At 40.5% G+C, this 18,841-nt stretch overlaps 1 protein-coding gene across 1 annotated transcript in view; it reads left to right on the top strand.

Annotated features, from left to right (window-relative positions):
* The window catches only part of ASPG (asparaginase), a 47,863-nt gene extending 29,711 nt beyond the window's left edge, over nucleotides 1-18,152 (top strand). Inside the window, exons 10-16 of the mRNA XM_065636512.1 lie at nucleotides 123-242; nucleotides 1,340-1,435; nucleotides 2,302-2,465; nucleotides 8,894-8,980; nucleotides 15,608-15,707; nucleotides 16,030-16,088; nucleotides 17,773-18,152. Coding sequence (XP_065492584.1) covers nucleotides 123-242; nucleotides 1,340-1,435; nucleotides 2,302-2,465; nucleotides 8,894-8,980; nucleotides 15,608-15,707; nucleotides 16,030-16,083 — 621 coding nt within the window. The 3' untranslated portion in view covers nucleotides 16,084-16,088; nucleotides 17,773-18,152. The remainder of the gene's footprint in view (nucleotides 1-122; nucleotides 243-1,339; nucleotides 1,436-2,301; nucleotides 2,466-8,893; nucleotides 8,981-15,607; nucleotides 15,708-16,029; nucleotides 16,089-17,772) is intronic.
* The last annotated feature ends 689 nt before the right edge of the window (nucleotides 18,153-18,841 follow it).

The following is an 18,841-nucleotide window of genomic DNA, read 5'->3' as shown; positions in this document are numbered from 1 at the left end:
TGCGTTCAATTAGTTTCCATAATTCCTCCAAACAATTTTCTAACTTGATCCTAAGGTTTTTTTATTAGACTACTACCATATTTTTCCTCTGCTAACAAAGGATTTGATTGCTTGCTTTTCAGATGCTGAGTGAGAATCTAAGAGGAGAAATGACTGTTGTACCCACAGGAGCCAAGATCTCTCTGAGAGATAGCAAGTTTATTCAAGTGATTGCCAAATCTCTAAGTATCAGCAGCAAGGAGGTATATACTTAAATGTTTAAAATTGAACTCATGCAAAGCTGTAAACTCAGTTAAATGAACCTAGCTTAAAAATGAACAGCAAAGCTGAAAGAAAAATGGAACATTGGAGCTTTTATATTATTTTTTTGGTACTGAGTGTCCCAGCTAACCAGTTGGGTTAGGGAGAAAGGACACAATGACAAGCATAACATTAAAATGTTTTTAATTAAAAACATATTAACTTTTTTTTTCCCTCTTTGTAGCCCCATCTTGAGTTTATTTTCTTGGCTGGCTGGTTGCAATAACAAGCCTGAGACAGTTGCTGTTAATTCAGGGTATCGATGATATGAAAAAGTGCTTTGTATTTTTGTGATCAGATGTATTGACAGTTTGGAGCAATACAAATAATAGCAGGTAAAACAGCTTAATTGTACACGCAGTCATAGAAGGCTGATACTAAGGAAGCACTACACAAGTGTTATTTGTAGTGTTTAATATTAGTCTCTCCCAATTGGAAATTCAGAAAATACAGTATTGGTTGTCAGATACGAGTAATTGCTTTTTTCTTGGCTTCGTTTCAGGGTAGATGGGATTTTTAGTAGCTAATGAATATTGAATGTATGATGGTTCTTTAGTGAGTAGGAGAAATGGGAGGATATTTAGGGGGCTTATGGGGCTAGTCAGTGGAGGTTTGGAAGTACAGGTTACACGAATATCTGAACAATCACCTGAATAAAGTTCATCCTGTCTTGAGGAGACAGGATTATATGGTCTTTTCCAACTCCTACCAGTGCTGTTTCTCTTACTGTACTTGATGTGTAACTATGGCAGTACAGAGATAGTAATTAGTGCATGCACCTTAAATGGTATATGTAGATATCAGCTAATTGTAGTGTTGCCAGGGAAGAATATAAATCTTCATGGACGTGAGACCAACAAAATATAAAATAAAGATGAGACTTTTTTCCTTCCAAGAACTAAACACTACCATTTTTATATAACGAAATGACTAATTTGGAAATGTTACATGAAAGCAAGGGCAGTGTTTTTATGACTTGGACATCAACCATATTAAAGGCGAGGCTGATATTAAATGTTTAATTTTATTTGTTTCTCAGGAGTTAGAAGCCGTAAGAGATGCATTAATTCCACCTTTGGCTTGTGCTGCAGCTAAGCTGGGTGACATAGACGCACTAAGAGCCATAGCAGAAATGGTAATGTAAAATTAACAGTTTGTACAAACCACATATTTTTAAATAGAGCTGTAAATGACAGGAGGAAACTACGCTCACTGGGAAGCAACTACCTAAGTCTTAGAATCAAAGTGCTTAGACTAATACAGTTGGTTTCTAGGCTTCTCAGTCTTTGCCTTTTAAAACTGGAATGTCCTTTCCCCTATCTGGTTCTCAGCTGTTTACATTTTCTTTTGAACTGTGAAAGTACATGTAGATTAAAATGCAAGTTCTTATCTGCTAACTTGGAACACTTTAAAATGGTTTATGCTGCTTTCTTTTGCTTAACTTTCTTTATGCATATTCATAGTATCCAGGTTTTGGATGTAAATCTGTGATGATTAAAGAAAAAAAAAAAACACTTGAAAATTATATTTAAGCAAAACACAGTGCAGTGCTAATTCAGGATTTTTGGCTGTCCCCATAGCTGTAGCTTGGGTTATACCTGGAAAAAGAAACAGGCATTTCCCTGTATCATCTCCTACACCTCTTTTTTTTTAATATTTGCCTTGGTTTACCCTACTCTTGAGACTTTGGTAGTGGAAAGGATAAATATATCTTGAAAATAACAATAAACTAAGACAAAACTAGCAGGCTATAGGCACAAAGCTGCTGTATGATGTACTACAATAAAGAGCATTACATTGTGGGGGGTAATGTGCAGAAGATGGAATAAATTAACTTTATTGGTGCTAAAACAACGCTACAAGATAAACTTTTAAGTAAACTAGACAATCTTAATGTTTTGGTGGCACAATTAAACTATGGTGTATGCATCTGTTGTTGTAGCAACAACTTAATGTGCAGCCGTTGTCTTTTTAGCATGTGAAGGATCTGTCCTTTTGTAGGGTGGAAACTTGAGCTGTGGAGACTACGATGGCCGAACGCCACTTCATATTGCAGCCTCCGAAGGGCATTTACCATTAGTTGAGTATTTGTTGACATCTGGCGCAACTATTTATGCTAGAGACAGATATGGATCTACCCCACTGATGAATGCGATCAAGTTCAGGTAACAAAATAATTTATACACTACTCTATGTAAAGTTTATAAACCTTCTATCATTTTGAATTTAAAGTCCATCCCTGTGTTTTGGTCTTGTTTTGTCTCAGCAGTCATGTGTAAATGACAGCAGTTAAAATAACACAAACCAGTTTCATTTCAAATGATGTGACTAGCCTAAATTAAAAGATTTTTTTTAAATAATATGAAATGAAAGCAAACAACTTGGTATGCATGCAAAATTTTAGCATGAGGTAACTTATTGCTGCCTTCCTGCCAAGACTTTGTCCGTAATTTCAGGACTCCACTCTTTGTTATGAGGCTTCCTTATAAAACAGAACCAAACCGATCACTCCTTTTGACTGTCAGAAGTGAGAATGCAGGATCAAGGGCTGTTTTCTTTCTGCCCTCCCCTTTCTCATCAAGACCAGACTGTTTCAATTGGCACAAAATATTACCGGTAGGTTGACTTGTTTTAATCTTTCCCTTCCACCGGTGCTTTCCTGAGTCTCTTGCTGGGTGACTGGTTTTTTGATTTTTCCCTTCCACCCACTCGTAATTAAATGGGATGGCTGCATGGCTCTACCTGCTTTGTGGATTTCCTCTTCCTGTTGTTCTGGATGTCAGCAGTCCTTGAATGGTAGCCATGGACGTGCGATTTACTGGTCTTTTCCATGTTGTACCATCCTAAGGAATGGCCATAGCACAGAATAGAAAGTTTATCAGATATCAAAATTTAATTTTAAAACAGTTTATATAGCCTGGGGATTCACAGAGCCATTGGTCTTCTAACGTGTTAGAAGCTGCATACCCTAATCTCTTCTCATTTCTTTGATCCACTTTCAGTTCTTTATCTCATATTGAGTCTGTATGATGGAAGGAGAGAAGGGTTTTTTGGTTGTTTTGGTTTTTTTTCTGTGAAGGAGCTTGGAGTGATAGAATTTTCATGGTCTTCAGGATGTCTGTCCCCAAATATCCCTACAGCTTTCTAATGTTGACAAGTTCACCTGGTCTATCAGGCTGGAGTTGGCTCCCTGGGAGGTGTGACACTCCTGGTTTTGCATTGCCTGCAGGAATAACACAAAGGCTTTTTCTGTCTCAAAGACCAGATGTAGAAAACTCAACAGGCTCTATTAACTTGAGACTTGGAGTCCTGTGTGGTCACACTGTGCTATTGCCATACCTACTACATGGACCCCCGTGGATTTGGAGTTGGTGCTTTATCTCATGAATATATAAGCCCTCAATGGCAAACCCGTCAAGTCTTAAAGCCAAAACAAGCCCAACAGCAAATCAAATAAATAACCTTGCACTTGAATAGAGGTGGCTCTGGTCCAATGTGAGAAAATGCTAAAGCATTAGATACCATTAGATGTTCCTGTAAATCAGGCACCTACTTTTTTTTACCGCACCCAACTACTGCCTGAGGAATTTCACATGAGCTTGTTGTTTGGATTCCTTAGCATTGCCACTCCTATATTAGACTCCTACTATGACTCTTAAGCTCTTTAAAACTGCACGCCCATTTCGATAGAGGGAATTGTAAAAGGAAACTGCACCACAATCATTTTCAGTTTCTCTTTTTGTTTCTACTGTTGGAATGAGAGGAAGAGTTGACTTAGAACTAAACTCATAAATGAGTGTTTATGATCTGCTGTGTACTCACACTGCATTTCACACTGATAAGCACATAAAGGAAAATGGTAAAGATCAGGCAGCTGTATATGTGTGTAATTAGATACCCACTAAAAAGATTTCTGCTTCAAAAATATTTAAATTCTATTTGTTAAACAGTTGCGTGCTGAAAGTGAAGAGATTATCCTGATGCAGTGTACACAGTGACGGAGAGGAAAAGGGGGAAAATTGTCTTAATGAGCAGTCTGTGCGTTAAACTGCTTAATATTGTAACTTTCTCAATTTTACTGAATATTGCATCAGCTTAATCCCATTTTCTGAGAATTAACGTTTGTTTAATTGGCATTTAACTGCAATACAGTATCCACTCATCTTAAAAATATCTTTCTTCCAGTTTTTTATGTCACATTTCTCAGTGGCTTGCCTTTTAACCTAGCATGCAAACCTACATAATGATGACTGATTTCTATTTTCCATTTAATAATTTGTAAAGATGATCAGGAGTTATGTCTCTTCTTAAAAGCTGCTTAACATAGCGCTGTCAGCTGCCAGACCAGCAACTTGATCTATATCAATGATAGTCTCTTATTTTTTTTTTTTTACTTTAAGTGACTCTTTCTTTGTTTCTTTAGATGGTAAAATGTGGAGTCTCTTTCTAAATAAGAAACAAACTACTGCATTTCCGCTTTTTCATTTGTAACTCTGCAATTTGCATGTAGTCTCGTTCACTTTATGCATGAAGCTAAACAGACCACTGTTAATTTAGGCCAGTTGCTTGACATATCAAAATTAGTAGCATTTCTTTAATTTCCTAGAGTACCCTCCAGGGATAATTCATTTTCCAAACAATAGAATAATATTTTTTTAATAACAGAAACTCTCTGAGCAGGAAAATGTCTTGAATAAAAATTGTATATATTTTATGTAGTAAAAGCATTTCCATTTACTTGTAGAGCAGTGGTAAAAGGTTGAAAATGGGGAGTTGCTCATACAGGGCTGTGAGAACATCAGATTAGAGGCAGTAAAATTACCTCCCACGTAAATACGAATTTAAATACTTGATATTTTGCAAGGTTACATTTACATTACTTCAGGAAATCTAAGGCAGAGTGAAAATCTAACCACCACTGACTCCAGAAGTGCACTGAATCCTCTCCTTACAGTATTTGAGCATGAAATTCCCACTGATACCAGGCAGAAAACTGAACACGTGGAACCAAGCTGATCCTGCCATAACCATTCCAGTTGCTGAGGGAGCCGGCATTAAAAAGAATGAAGCCAGTCGAGTTTGGCTGTACGGTATGCCTGCATTTCTTAAAGAGAGTCGTTGAAGGTGTGCACCCTAAGGCCCCAGTCCTGCAAACTCTTACCCACGTGTTCATCTCACATGTGTGATTCATCCCTCTCGAAGGTGATTCGCTTTTAATAAGTGTCTGCCACATCGAGGCCCAAGATGATACGTACCGTACAGCACTTCAGTTGCTCTGGAGCCAGAGCCCTCACCAACTGGTAAAAGTTCAGATGTCTTTATCTGGAACTCAAAGTTTGCTCATAGCAGTCAATGTTGAAGACCACACCGAATAATTTATTTCACTATTGACCCGTTAAAATATTGGTATACGTTGGGGCTTTTATCTCCGGTGCTGTCAATAACAGAATCTAGCAGGGGGGAGACACTAAAAACACTTTTTGTCTGTTTGTTGTTCCATTCAGAAAGCAGAAGAATGACAGTAGTAGTGCCAAAAGGCTAACTTCAGTAACATATGCAAAATAGTTTTGTATCTATAGGCTTTGTCTGACCAAGAGCGACAGTTTGGTAACAGAGTGCACTAAGAAAAGGGACAGACAGGAAGAGTTCACAGGTGACAATAGCTCCTCACGGTTTTGCTTATCAGATGGGGGTAGACAGGAGAAGCAGCTGAGCACCCCAGGCTGACGTGGTGACGTTGGCCATCCCTCGACACCTTGAACTTCCCTTGTCCAGCAGTTGCTCTGCTCTTGGTTTTGTGCTCTCACCTTAGAACAGGAATCACATTTGAACCATTCCCAAGAAGTTTGCGGCTCATGACATCAGCTGGATTTCGAATCAGCTGAACTGTGACCCTTGTGAGGTTTTTGTAAAGCCGCAGGAGAGCAGCACTTAAAGAAACAACTTGTAAAGACAAATACCTCTCTTGTGCCTAAGACATGACAGTATCAGAAAATTCACAGCCAGCCCCTTGAAAATATGAGTGTTACTCTCATGGTAGGTACAAGACAGCAGAAGTGGTTCTCTGAAAGGGGCTTAAGCTTCTGCAGAATGTAGATACCGTTTGGGTGCAAGTAGGAACAAGCTGTAGTACAGCTTATGTCCCGCATAGTTTTCGTGTTGAGTGATGGGAATGTGAGGGGTAGTCTGCTTGCTTTCTTGGACAGATCTGCTCTTCGTAGTCACCATACTAAATTTAACACTTTTCAATTGCACGTTACTATTTGTCCCTATTCTTCCTCTCCCTTGCCCTTCCCTTAACAAGCAGTGATACACAACACATCCTTCCCACCACGCCAAGAAACGTGATTTTGAACAGTTCCCAGTCATCGGGACATTCTGTTTAGAAATGTTTTATTGTAAGCATTTATTTTAAACACTGATAGTTTAAATGCTTAAAGATTTATTTTTATTTCATACCACTTTCCCCCCCTCAATTAAATTTGCTATATTAAATGTGTGGGGTAAATGCCCCCAAATCCATCTGTATCAAAAGAGTCCCAGTTAGAGCAGAAATGACTCCATGGCGTAGGTGGGACATCAAGTGCCTTCTGGAGGGAATGTCACTACTGGTGAGGAGTGAATGGTTACAACAGGAGAAAAGAAAAGCAAAGCCTGGCTCTTTGCTGGAATCCAGAGATCTGGACTTCGTAGCGGGAGCACATTGAGGGAAGATACCACACAATCTTACGTGCTTTGTTGTTTTTTATCTTTTAGTGCTGTTCCATAGCATAGCTTTTATTTTAAAAAGCACTAGTTCCACGCTGCAATTTCAAGTGTAAGGTGGGAAATGAGGAATACTCCAGGGCAGTCATCAGGGAGTAAACAGACATTCCCCACATTCAGTTCTGTACCCAGTGTGAGCCTGAGTGAACAGACATGTTCTACTGTAATCTATTTTAGGTCAAATTTCTTTTCAGCTGATTACTGTTCTGCTTAAGACTGAACTAAAAATTTCATACGTGTAGAATTCATTCTTCACCGCAAATTGAAAAATAGGAAGCTGTGCCATTATTTGCTGGCTCGAGAAGACGCTCGTGGATAACTAACCATGTCGTAAGGGACCCACCTAAGAAAATATTTTAGATAACTGAACAAACTTGCAGCATGTGCTGTTCCAGCAATGCTTTGCCATGAAACAAAGATAGGGGGTTGTTTGGTTATGGGTTGTTTTTTGGGGGGGGGCTGTCAATTGGAACAAAGTAGAATTTTTAAAAATCTAGTAGGTTAAGTAACCTATGTTTGGAAAAGCAAGATTATTCTTATAGTGTCTGTACAGTACTTTGTTTAGTTTATAAATTGAGATCTTACATGAAACGTATAAGCTTACATAGGCTTAATATGGATAACTGTAAAGTAACTTCTCATTCAAGATGGAGTTTTCTTAAAAGAAGCAGAGGCATTAGGTAAACAGTTTAGTCCAGTTCTAAAACGGAAAGGCCCATGGCTACCTCCAAGAAAATACAAGGGATTAAGCAGAACATGTATGTGAGCTTATTTTTTATTTTTAATTAATACAGATGAGTTTTTAAGTAATGCGTTGGAAAAAAACATATATTTTCTATTACAATGATATGCCTAACTCTTTATTTTGAAGTGTTATGGTATAGCAACTTACTTAAAAGAGGAACTATGAAACTATTCCTGATCTATTGGTGTCACCATGCCCTTTCTGGAGAAAAAAAAATTTTTATTTGTGAGCTAGACCATTTGTTTAGCAGAGGATCACATTGTCACCCCTTTATGGAACCATATTCTAAACTTTTGACTAGGTCACCTGTGAAAAAAGTATTTTGCACATTTTTCATCTGTCATATTATTTTCTACCCACAACAGTACCTTTAGAGACTGGCCTCCTCCACAGACTTTCTCAAGCATCTGACTAAGGTATAGGAGTTGGCTGGTAGTGCTTAAATACCTGTTTGTCCCTTTATCCCAAAAGAAAGGAGAAGGAAGACCTCCTAAAGACTCTAGGTGGAAATAAATAAGAAAGGTATTGGGAGAAGGGGGCTAGGAAAAGACGTGCTTTTGTGGGAGGTTTGTAAGAATACTTACACAATTTTGAAGCCCTAAAAACCCTATTAGCTTCTACATTAACCTAAGAATTTCATTGCTTATCTGCGAGACATGTTTTGTTTTGTTTGAGACTGATAAATATGGGCATTGTATTCTGTAAAATACAGGAATGATGCTATGTATAATAATAAATGTCCTCACTGTTTGCATGTATTTCAGTCACTAATATTTCAAGTGCTAAATTAAGATAGCACTAAGGTAAAAAAAAAATTTGAAGAGAAAAGGATGCATCGCTTTCATTTTCAGAGCTGAATGTAACCCTTCTGTGAGCTTAGAATGTGAATGACTTTTCAATAGGGAGGGCAGATCTGTTTACTACATCTGTCACCTTGGAGAAGATTAATTGGTTCTGTGATGGTGGTGAATATCAGATAAGAACTTTCATTGACTGTTTGTGTATATGAGTAATGCTGGATTTAGGGGAAAAAATGCTACTGGTCAAGACATTTTCTCTGTTATTTCTGTTGCTTTCATAAAGGCACCTAGAAGTGATTAATTTGTTACGGGAAACGGGAGCGCACCTTTCAAGCCATGACTTGGAGAACATTGGAACAACACTCTGCAGGTAAATGTGATATAAGGTGAGGTGGCCCTAAAATTGGGATGGACGGGGATGGCTTCTCAGAAAAGACTCTTGGATTTGAGAACAGTGCGTAGACAACTTCCAAGAAACAGTTGGGTCTCTGGCACATGACGTGGCTATTTCTGTGCTAGACTAATAATGAGGAAACAAATGAAGTGATGAAATTAAGAGTCGACTCTGTGTCGGAGCACCAGTAACTCAAGAGAGCTCCAAAGCAGGGAGTATTGTGGGGATAAGTGAACTGGAAGCACATAAGCCCCGTTTTTTCCAAGCACTTTCACTGAGGAAGGGTGAGGAGGAAGCTGTGCAAGATGTGATTTAATAGCATCTCCATATGAGAGTAAAGCTGCACATAGTGTATCATTTTTATTTTCTTAAAGTCCACTTTTCACTTATATAGGAATGGCTTCTACTCTAACTAGCATATAATGTCATTCCTCAAAATAACTACATCAAATAGACAAATAGGTTTAACCTCAAAACTTTTGAACAACTGCTTAACATCTCTATATTTAATTTTAAGAGGAAATAATCCTCTGTTAAAGCTGCTTTTCAATACAGTTGCTTTTCATATATAAGGTAGTTTAACACAATGGATGTATCATATGAAAACAAATAGATGCTTGATTTTATTTTTCTCAGTACTGGTCCTGAATTACAAGTTACTCTGAAAATTACAAGAAGGTTTCATGCATTTCCTAAAATTACTTGTAGTTTTTTCTTCATTTCTTTTTCTCTTCTTCTCAAAAATAACAAAAACCCCCTGAGTACCATCCTTTATATCAAGACTTTGCAGGAAACCATGAGACTTGTAGGAACCAGTCAGTGCTGTCTGTTGTCTATAAAACTATAAGGTCAAGGTAAAGCTTGTGTGTGTTCTGTATAGAGACTGGACTCTGTCCTTTGAGTAATTCTGGAATCAGGAGATACTCAGTTGTTGTAACACTCTCAGAGGAGGGTGGGTAATAAGACTTTTACCATGAAATTGAAATATGCGCTTCCTAGGGCACTACAAGTGATAGGATGCTTGTGTTGGGAAAAACCCAGAACTAAACCCTTGGTTTGTGTAGTTTCATGAACCAAGAAGGCAAGAGGAGTGGCTTAGGGAATGGCAAGTGCATTGGCCCCTTGCTTAGCCCTGCTGCCACGTGCAGAACCAGTTTGGCTACCCGACCTGGGAGTAGTACGTCAAAAAAAAAAAAAAAAAAAAAAGGAGCAAACAAGAGGTGGTTCTGATGCAGTATGTTACAGCATTCAAGTTGTGCCAGGGGAGGTTTAGATTGGATATTAGGAAAAGTTTATTCACAGAAAGGGTTGTTGGGCACTGGAACAGGCTGCCCAGGGAAGTGGTTGAGTCACCATCCCTGGAGGGGTTTAAAAGACGTGTAGGTGAGGTTCTTAGGGACATGGTTTAGAGGTGGACTTGGCAGTGCTAGGTTAACGGTTGGACTCGATGATCTTAAAGGTCTTCTCCAACAGAAACGATTCTGTGATTTTAAGGAGGATCGTACACCCTGCATCTGTATTCCACGATCTCCTGTTGTTCAAAGCTGGTATTTTGATAATAAACATTTAAGATACTTTGAACTTGCATGGATGGTAATACGTTTAGTATAAAAACAATGTAAACCTTCCAAACAGAGGGCGGGAGTGCACGTGTGCGCAGAGGCCGAGCGAGGCGCTGGCGCGGAATGGCGTGCTCGGGGCGAGGGGAGGATGCTCTCCCACCACCTCGGCGCAGCCCAGGGGCCGGGGCTGGGGCTGGGGCTCTGTCCTGGCTTGCAGCTGGAGCAGCAGCCGTGACCAGAGGCCTGGCCGCTGCCGGCCGTCACGGCACAGCACGTACGGGGAGCACGGCCTGCCTGAGACAGCGCTGAAGGGGCTGTGAGCGGTGGCTCTTCCATACACTGCTCCTGCAGAGCTGAAGGGCTTCCTTTCCTCCTGCTGTGTTAGAGGGCCTGGCGTAGTCTTTTGCACTAAAGTAGACTTTTTCCACAGAGCGTTATTCAGATGACTAGAAGTTATTAAATCTGAGGTACTGGTCTTTGTGCTCCTGCCCAAATGTCTCAGATACTTCTTCTGGAGCATCCTCAGATGACCTGACTGACACACTCATTTTTTCAGCATATTCAGGCTCACTTCTCTGTCCTACCTCTTACCTTCTCCTTTTAAGCCTTCTCTTTGCAGGCACTGGCACCTTCATGGCAGTCAGCGAGAACACATGGTGAAGCTACTTATGGAACAAGCTGCTTTTATAACATTTTCCCTCTAATTTGAACTATTTGCCTACATCTTTCCTATCTTGTGATGTGCCTTAAGCTGCAATTTATACCAGTCTGAATTTGTCACTGAGGCAATATGTCAGCTTCTTAGGGTTTAGAAGGACAAAGCTACTTGCTTTCTGATAAATTCTGCATTCGTGCACTTAGGCTAACTTAACTATTTTATCCCCTACAGTTCTCTCTGAATTAGAAGCTGTAATCATGTTTCCCCCCATGCTGCTTACCTGTCCTCCAACAAACTGGCTTTCATAAAAGACCATGAATGGTGATTTTTGTGTTCTAATACTGTCTCCTAGGTTTCCTCCTGTTTAGACTCATGATTTTAGAATATAATAGAATAGTTCAGTTGGAAAATTTTGGATATAAAAGTAAAACGATATGCGTTCCTTTGGCACTGGTGATGTTTGAGAGGGAAATGAGTTACCAACCAGAGCTGAGAGTTGCGCAGTATCAGCAGGAGCTCTTCTGTAGAACTGGAGATGCACATAGATGCAGCCAAGATGATCTTAGTTATTAAATCTTTCAGGGTTTCATTTGCTGGTTTCTTTTTTTAAATGAGAGGTGTTAGTCTGATTTTTCAAATGACTGTTGATATTTGGTATCTGGTTCATGGCTTTGTTTTGAAGTAAGAAAGAAGTCTCATTGTTAGTAATCTGTTAAAAATGTCAGAGTCTCTTCTCATATTGCAGCAGTATTGTCATCTGTCTGCAAAACCAAACCATGATGAGATAAATTGGAACACTCAGACTTATTCTGAAGGCTTGTCAAATTCTGGAGTGGGTAAACAGTTGCTTTGTGTTTGTTTTTTACAAGAAAAAAGCCTGTATATAATTGAACTGCTCTGTACAAAGTCTGTACTTCACAAAATGAAATAGAGGCATAAAGCCAAACCAGCTTTCTCTTTCATATTCAGATTCATAAAATGATATGATATAATATACAAGGATGCAGCCTTTCAAAAACAGCAACTTTCCGAATAAGATGCCTCTTCAATTTAACATAAACCTGGGGGGTAAGGCTGAGGGAGGAAGGATAAATGTGCCTCTGCAGGAATTAGGACCAAGCTTCTGATGCCAGCTGTCTTTCAAAGAGGTCTGTCTCAACTGAGAGAGATGTGGAGATACTGGCTAAGAGCAGCACTCCCAAATGTGTTCAGGATAGAACAAGCCGTGCCTTGTGCTGGACTTTCAACTTGCATTTTGAGGATTTTAATTTAAAAAAAAAAGGAAAAAAATAAAATTTCTCTTCTGTAAGCATGATGATACACCTAAAAAAAAAGTCTTTCCTGATCACATGTACAGACATTGAAAAAGGAGAATCGCTGCAAAACCAGAGCTTTGTGTCCCTGGGAAAGATGAAGTCTAGTACCTGAGGAGGCAGGAGGGAACCCCAAGGTGTCATTTCACTGTACTCATTTCTTCCCAGATCTAGAACTCCATTTGTCCTGGTCCTTCTAAACCCTCTGAGACCTGAGCAGCTTCGCTCCTGGTACCTTGACAGTAACAGCGCAGCTCCTGTGACTGAGATTGCTTGATACTGGTGTGACAGGAGGCACAAAATCAGGGAGAGTAATTGCGTTATCCCTATTCTTCATATCTTAGATCTGTCATCATCATGGCTACGTTTGCTGTGCTGAAACTGTGAAATGGGTGCATAATCATTTTTCTAAATGCAAGAGTATTGATAGGCAGCATACCTGGGATTATCTGCTTTATAAGGTGTCAGAGTTTAGTAAACTGTGGTACGTAGTTCTTTGTTGACAAAGCAGGTTTTAAACATCCTGATAAGTGTATATTGAAGTTATTTTTGTTCTATTTCATGATATAAAAATGATGGACTTCCTGCTTAGAGGCTGCACTTGTAGTTGGAATTGCTGGCATAAATATCCTTGAGAAAAATACAAAGGTCCCTGTAGTGTATGTTGAGAAGTCCTATGTATCCGTTTGACTGTATGAAGTACACTTAAAATGTATAAACGAAATATGGATGCATTTGGCTTGACTACAGCGATCTGGAGTTGCAGAAAATGTTTCGTGGTGTACTTGATTACAATCAATTTAGTGGATAGTAGGTACCTTCTATTTAGAGTGGTATCTAAATTTTCTTGCAAGCTACATTGCTTTTGTTCTCTGGGTCACAGTCCCCATAGAATACATTTCTCACTTGATCAGTAAATGGCTGCTGCAAAATTGAAGATACTTCTGTGTATTTGGATTGCTGTAATGTCACAGAAGGAGACCACTTCACAGTGTTGACCTCTGGCAATGTGGGTTAAATTGCTCTTCCTGAACAGGTGCTATTAGACAGTTAATTTTCAGGTTAAGTGCAGCAGTCCTTGTTTGTTGCTTGCAGTGATGCTAGCTGAACTGCCCTGGGTTTGTAGGTTGGTAATATTTCTAAGTGTGCTGGTCTTTGCCCAAAGTGGTTTCCGCTTTGCACATGGCTGAATGATGAGATTCCGTTTGGCAAACGTGGTGCTTTTCTGTCCAGTATTGGAGATGCTTCTAACTCTCACTTGCTAGGTAGGCTTTTTCTTTGTGTTTTGCTTAATTCTGGGACCTTCCAGTGTCAACGGCAAGAGACCTGTCTTTGTAAATAAACATAATTCTTGTGTTCCAGAAGTGCCTGCTAAGCATTTTCTTCTCTGCTTTACTAATGCTTACACTTTTTCTTTATTAATGCTTAGTTTTTCCTGCGGTTTCCTTAAGGACTTCCCCCGAAGCTTCCCATTAGACCTCCTTTGCCTTCCTCTGTTTCCTTATTGCTTCTGAGTGGCCTTTTTTTTGTGATGGTGGTTTTTGCTGATGATTTAGTGATCCTTTCCTTCCTGACGTCAGACTGAAGCACTGTTAAACCTCATAGCACCCCGCCGCCCCTTCCCTGTCCCCCAAAGACCGCAGCTGTAGGTCTTCTGCCCTGCCTCGGGGTTGGTGGTGTTGCACAGAGGAACACAGACAGACACCATTTGCTTTCCCTTTTCGTGCCCAGCCACTGGAACAGCTGCAAGCAAAAGCCTCTCTCTGACTTTCTCCTCAAACTGCTGCAATTAGAGGCTTCCACTCCCCTGAAAACATTTTTTTCAGGTACTTAAGAGATTTAATCAACATAAGTGATTTCAGCCTTGCAGAGAAGTGAGTGTTGCAGCACTGATTTCAGGGTTTTTTCCATAAGCTCACCTGACTGCCTCTTGCATCTTCCAGCCTCCTCTGCTCTCCGCCAGGTCTGCCTGGCTTGGTTGTCACACCCAGGAGCCCGTCACCAACCTCCATCCCTGCTGCCGGCAGGATGCCTTTCCCCCACAGCGAGCACCGTTTCAGGCAGCAAACTCTAAACTTAATAAGTTTGGGGAGGGTTCCCCCTCTCTTAATGAGATTCAGCTTCACTTGATGATTATCAGCGAGGTTCTGCTGAAACAGTCTGCAAGCACGCGGCAGGCTCAGGTCTGAAGCCTGACAGATGTCGGTATCTTGAGAAAACTGAAGATAATCCTCCGGCCTTGCTGTCCCGTCAGCCTTTCTACAGGTTCGGTACAGATGGTAATGCTTTTGCATGTGTACAGGCTGTTAGCCCTTCTTTTACCAAAATAAAAGTTAAAAATGGACCTGAAGTATCATGGATGAGACTACCAGCTGATGTGCGAAGAAACAACCTGGTGTACGTTCCTCTGAAAACTTTAGCTCATTTATTTGTATGTGATTAATTTTGATCCTTTCTGTTGCTCATTATACATAGCAGAGGTCATCTTTAAAAAGCTATTTTTTTTTTTTGCTTGCTGCCCGTTTAAATATTCCGAATTATCTTATAAAACCTAAAAAAATGTAGCTAGGTTACCATCCACATGCTATCACGCAAACGTGCTGTCGTAACTCCTGATAGCAACCATAGTTACACAGACTTGTGCAGGGGGTTTCTCAGTGGTTTGAACAAGGCACATCTGCCTGTGCTCACTCAGCTGCATCTCGATTCAGCCATTGCCCTCCCCCCAACTCATTTCATGAGATAAATATTGTGTTGTGAAATATGAAACTGCATGACTTTTTTTTCCCCTTTGGTCATAGTCACACCCACTATGTGAAACTAGCCTATTGTAAGTACTTCTAGCAAGGCCCTGTTAATTTAAGGAACTGATTCATCAAGCTGTGTTGCTTGCTCAGCTACTCAAAGCTGTTGTAATAGTGTTCCTTTACTTACATCTCTACCCTGGCAGCCATGTTGAGCCTGTTCTGGTTCGGCGTTTGCCTGCTCAGCTAATGGACAGGGCCCAGCAGTGCACTGAAATGAAAGATTTAGAACCGATATTAATTCAATATTAATGTTTTTTCCCCAGCCTTTCAGCTAGAGGCGATATGGATGGGCTGTATGCCTGGTACCTAGCTGGTGCAGACCTGGAGCAAACTGGTTATGATGGCAGGAATCCCCTACAAGTAGTAAGTGTGCATACAGCTGTACTCTGTACGATGTGCTAGCTGTGTCAGTAATAACACACGCTGTCAGATAATATTAGTTTGGGAAAAGTAAATGCTGCTTTGGGGACTATAAACCGGATTAGAGTCTGTTACAAACTCAAGTCTGGTGCTGTTCTGAAGTAATAAATGGTTGGAGCCAGAATTTTCTCGTCTATGTCAGAGGAATTAAAATTTAAATTGGATTTTAATTATTTTGTGGTAACATATTCTTACTTCCCACAAGTAAGTATTTGCATGTCCTGGTGCACAGGATGGCAGGATTTATTCATCTTTCTACTTACAGGCAGAGGCTACAGGGCATAAGGAGGTTCTTGACTTCTTTAGACAAAAGCAGTGAAGAAGGTAAGGTCTCATTTTCAAGTGCTAGATTTCTGAAATGTTTGGGTCAGCATACACATGTATGAAGGGGGATTTTGTACTTAAGCCCTCGTTCACCCTGGGCCATCTGGGCTCAGCTGCTGTTGCTGACTTGGTTCCTGATATTACTCTGAATACTTTAATCCTTTTTTGTAGAGTGGGGCTAATGTTTACTCCTCTTTCTGCCCAAGCCTGGAAGTGCTTTTTTATGGTGCATTCCACAGTGTGGTTCTGAACTTGGCTGGGAACAAAAAAGCTGCCAAAATAAAACCACTGAGGGCAGCAATGTCTTGTTCTGTTGGCCCGTTGCGATAAATTGCTCCATCTTGCCTGAATTAGGGAAGAAAAATGCATTTTATCGGGCATGTTGCCAGGCCTGGTTTGCAGGGTGCCGTGCCCACAGCCCGGGCTCGTACCCTTCTCCTGGCAGCAGAGCCGCGGGGCCACCGCCACCCTTGGGCTGCACAGCCTCCCGCTCAGGAGATGCTGCGGTGGTACCCACAGCATTTCCACCTGCACGCTCCCTCTGGCTTTTAACAGAGCACCGAACGCCAACCCGTCTCTTAGCATAACATGGTCAGCCTCCATGGGAAACGTGGGGCAGGTTCTTAGCAGACAGGAGTTGCTTGTTCTCCAGACGTAGCCTGCAGAAGGGTCCCTTTCAGCAGAGAGCTCTGCCGAGGACTTGCTCCTCCTCTGGGCGCAGGACAGGGCAGTGCCACGGCCTCTCTCTTACTCAGACCTTACACATAGCTGCCTTGTTGTCTCCGACACAGACTCCAGGCGTGAATCTCTTTTGTGCTGCTAACGCACGAGGTGTGTTTCTCTCACTGTGTGCGTGTGAGGCGGGTGCGAGCCTCACATTCAAAGCGTCACATCTGACAAGTCTCTCTGTAGGAAACTTGTCTGGGCGTTTGACCTTCTCCAGTGCTGTGGTGTAACTGGAGACATTTAAAACGCTTGCCTTTCATTTCTCAGAACTCCTTTCTGATGCAATACCTTGTTGATTTAGATATCTCCAATATATTGGCAAGCCTAATCCCAATTTAAATATTGGGAGGATATGATCTCCTTTACTTAATAAAATTAACACAAAATTTAAAGGTTTTGCTGCTTCTGTGGCTACCTTGCCACTTGTGTGTCCCATTTCATCAATGAGGTTGAATTCATGTGTATGTAAGTGGGGAACTGCACCTGGAACAATAGCATTTTTTCATCACTGTGAACTGGTCTAAATAAACATAGGGCAGAATCCTGCATTTTTTGCTTTCTTGTAAAGTTTTGAGATTTTCTTTGGTTTTAGCTAGTATAGAAGCATTAGACATAAACACAGTCTCAAGCATTTAAATAGAATTTTTGCAGTGTCCAGGATGAAGATGCTAAAAATACCTTCAGAATATGTGTTAAGTTGCACAGGGTTTCCACTTTCAGGGAAATAACTCTGCAAAAGTCACTTTTCTTTTATAAGTGGGTAGTGAATGTGCTAAGTGCTCAAATTCTACACGGATCATCTCTTAATTCCTTTGGACTGAGCCACCGGTGGTGTAGGCAGGCTGAAGGAAGCGTTCCGTACTGGGTGAGAACTTGCTTGGCAGGCTACATGGTAATCTCTTCTGAGGGAGGTTTTGAATACTGCCTAGTTTTAAACATCCATTTTGTCTTTCTCCAGAGGCTGTAGAAGATGGTCACTCCTCTTCAGAAATCCCAGTTTTGAACATTAACGGTGTTAAGCGATTATGGGAGGGAGAAGAACAACGGTAGCTGCACTTGGAGCACACAGGAAAGCTGAAGCTTAGAAGTATGTTTTACTTAGGATCACATTAATTTCTTTGGGATTTTCTAAAAATGTTTTGCTGCTTTATTTTTTAATGGTTTGTGGGTTCTTTGAAATAAATTTTATGAGCAAGTGAAGCTGGAATATATTGCCGTTACTGTACAAGTTCTGGTTTTAGAGAGGCCTTCTGAATGCTATGCCTTATGCTAAATCAACAAGCACAGTATTGCAGGAGCAGCAAACAAATGCTGTGGTGAATTCATACCAAGAAAAAACATTGGATTGTGCATTTCTGGGTTTCAACTAATAAAATGTCTGAGGAACAATGTTGGTTTCACTTTGTCTGTTTTTTGCAATGGTTTGTATCACTTAAGTTGCAATTACAGCAATTGTGCGTGTCAGTGCAAACAATTGAATCAGTCGTGGGCATCTGCCTGCAGTTGTGTACTAATCTTCACCAGTGTGTCACTATAAAACCTCACTTAAAATGAGTAGGAGGCAGAGGCCATAAAGCATGTTTGTGGGGCTGTGTAAGTGAATTGATTGTTTTGTTTCTAATAGCATCTTTCCCACATCCTGAACGGAAAATAATCAAGATTGCTACATGCTGGACACGTGAACCTTTGGACTGTAAACGTGATCTCAGTATTAACAGACCCAACAGACCTAAGTTTAAAGTCCCAACACTTTCAGACTAAAGAGGAAAAAAAAGTGGTATGTATCTTTTCAGCTGCATCTGCCCTAGAATATGTAAACATAAAGAATACTTCAGGCAAATGAATATTTTGGAGATGGCAACTTTTAATTTCACCTAGAGCTTCTGCAGTAATCCACGTGGATTTTCTATCTGCTTCATCTGAAGGGAATCTTTGAAGTGCAGATAGTTTTTTCTTTTTCCTTTTTATACTCTTCAGCCTTCCCACAGCTATTCTTATGGAGAAAAGCTGTGTGGACAACTTGCTGA

This window comes from Caloenas nicobarica, chromosome 5 (assembly GCF_036013445.1).
Source record: "Caloenas nicobarica isolate bCalNic1 chromosome 5, bCalNic1.hap1, whole genome shotgun sequence".
In the NCBI taxonomy this organism is placed as follows: domain Eukaryota; kingdom Metazoa; phylum Chordata; class Aves; order Columbiformes; family Columbidae; genus Caloenas; species Caloenas nicobarica.
This window is presented reverse-complemented; position numbering and strand designations above follow the sequence as displayed.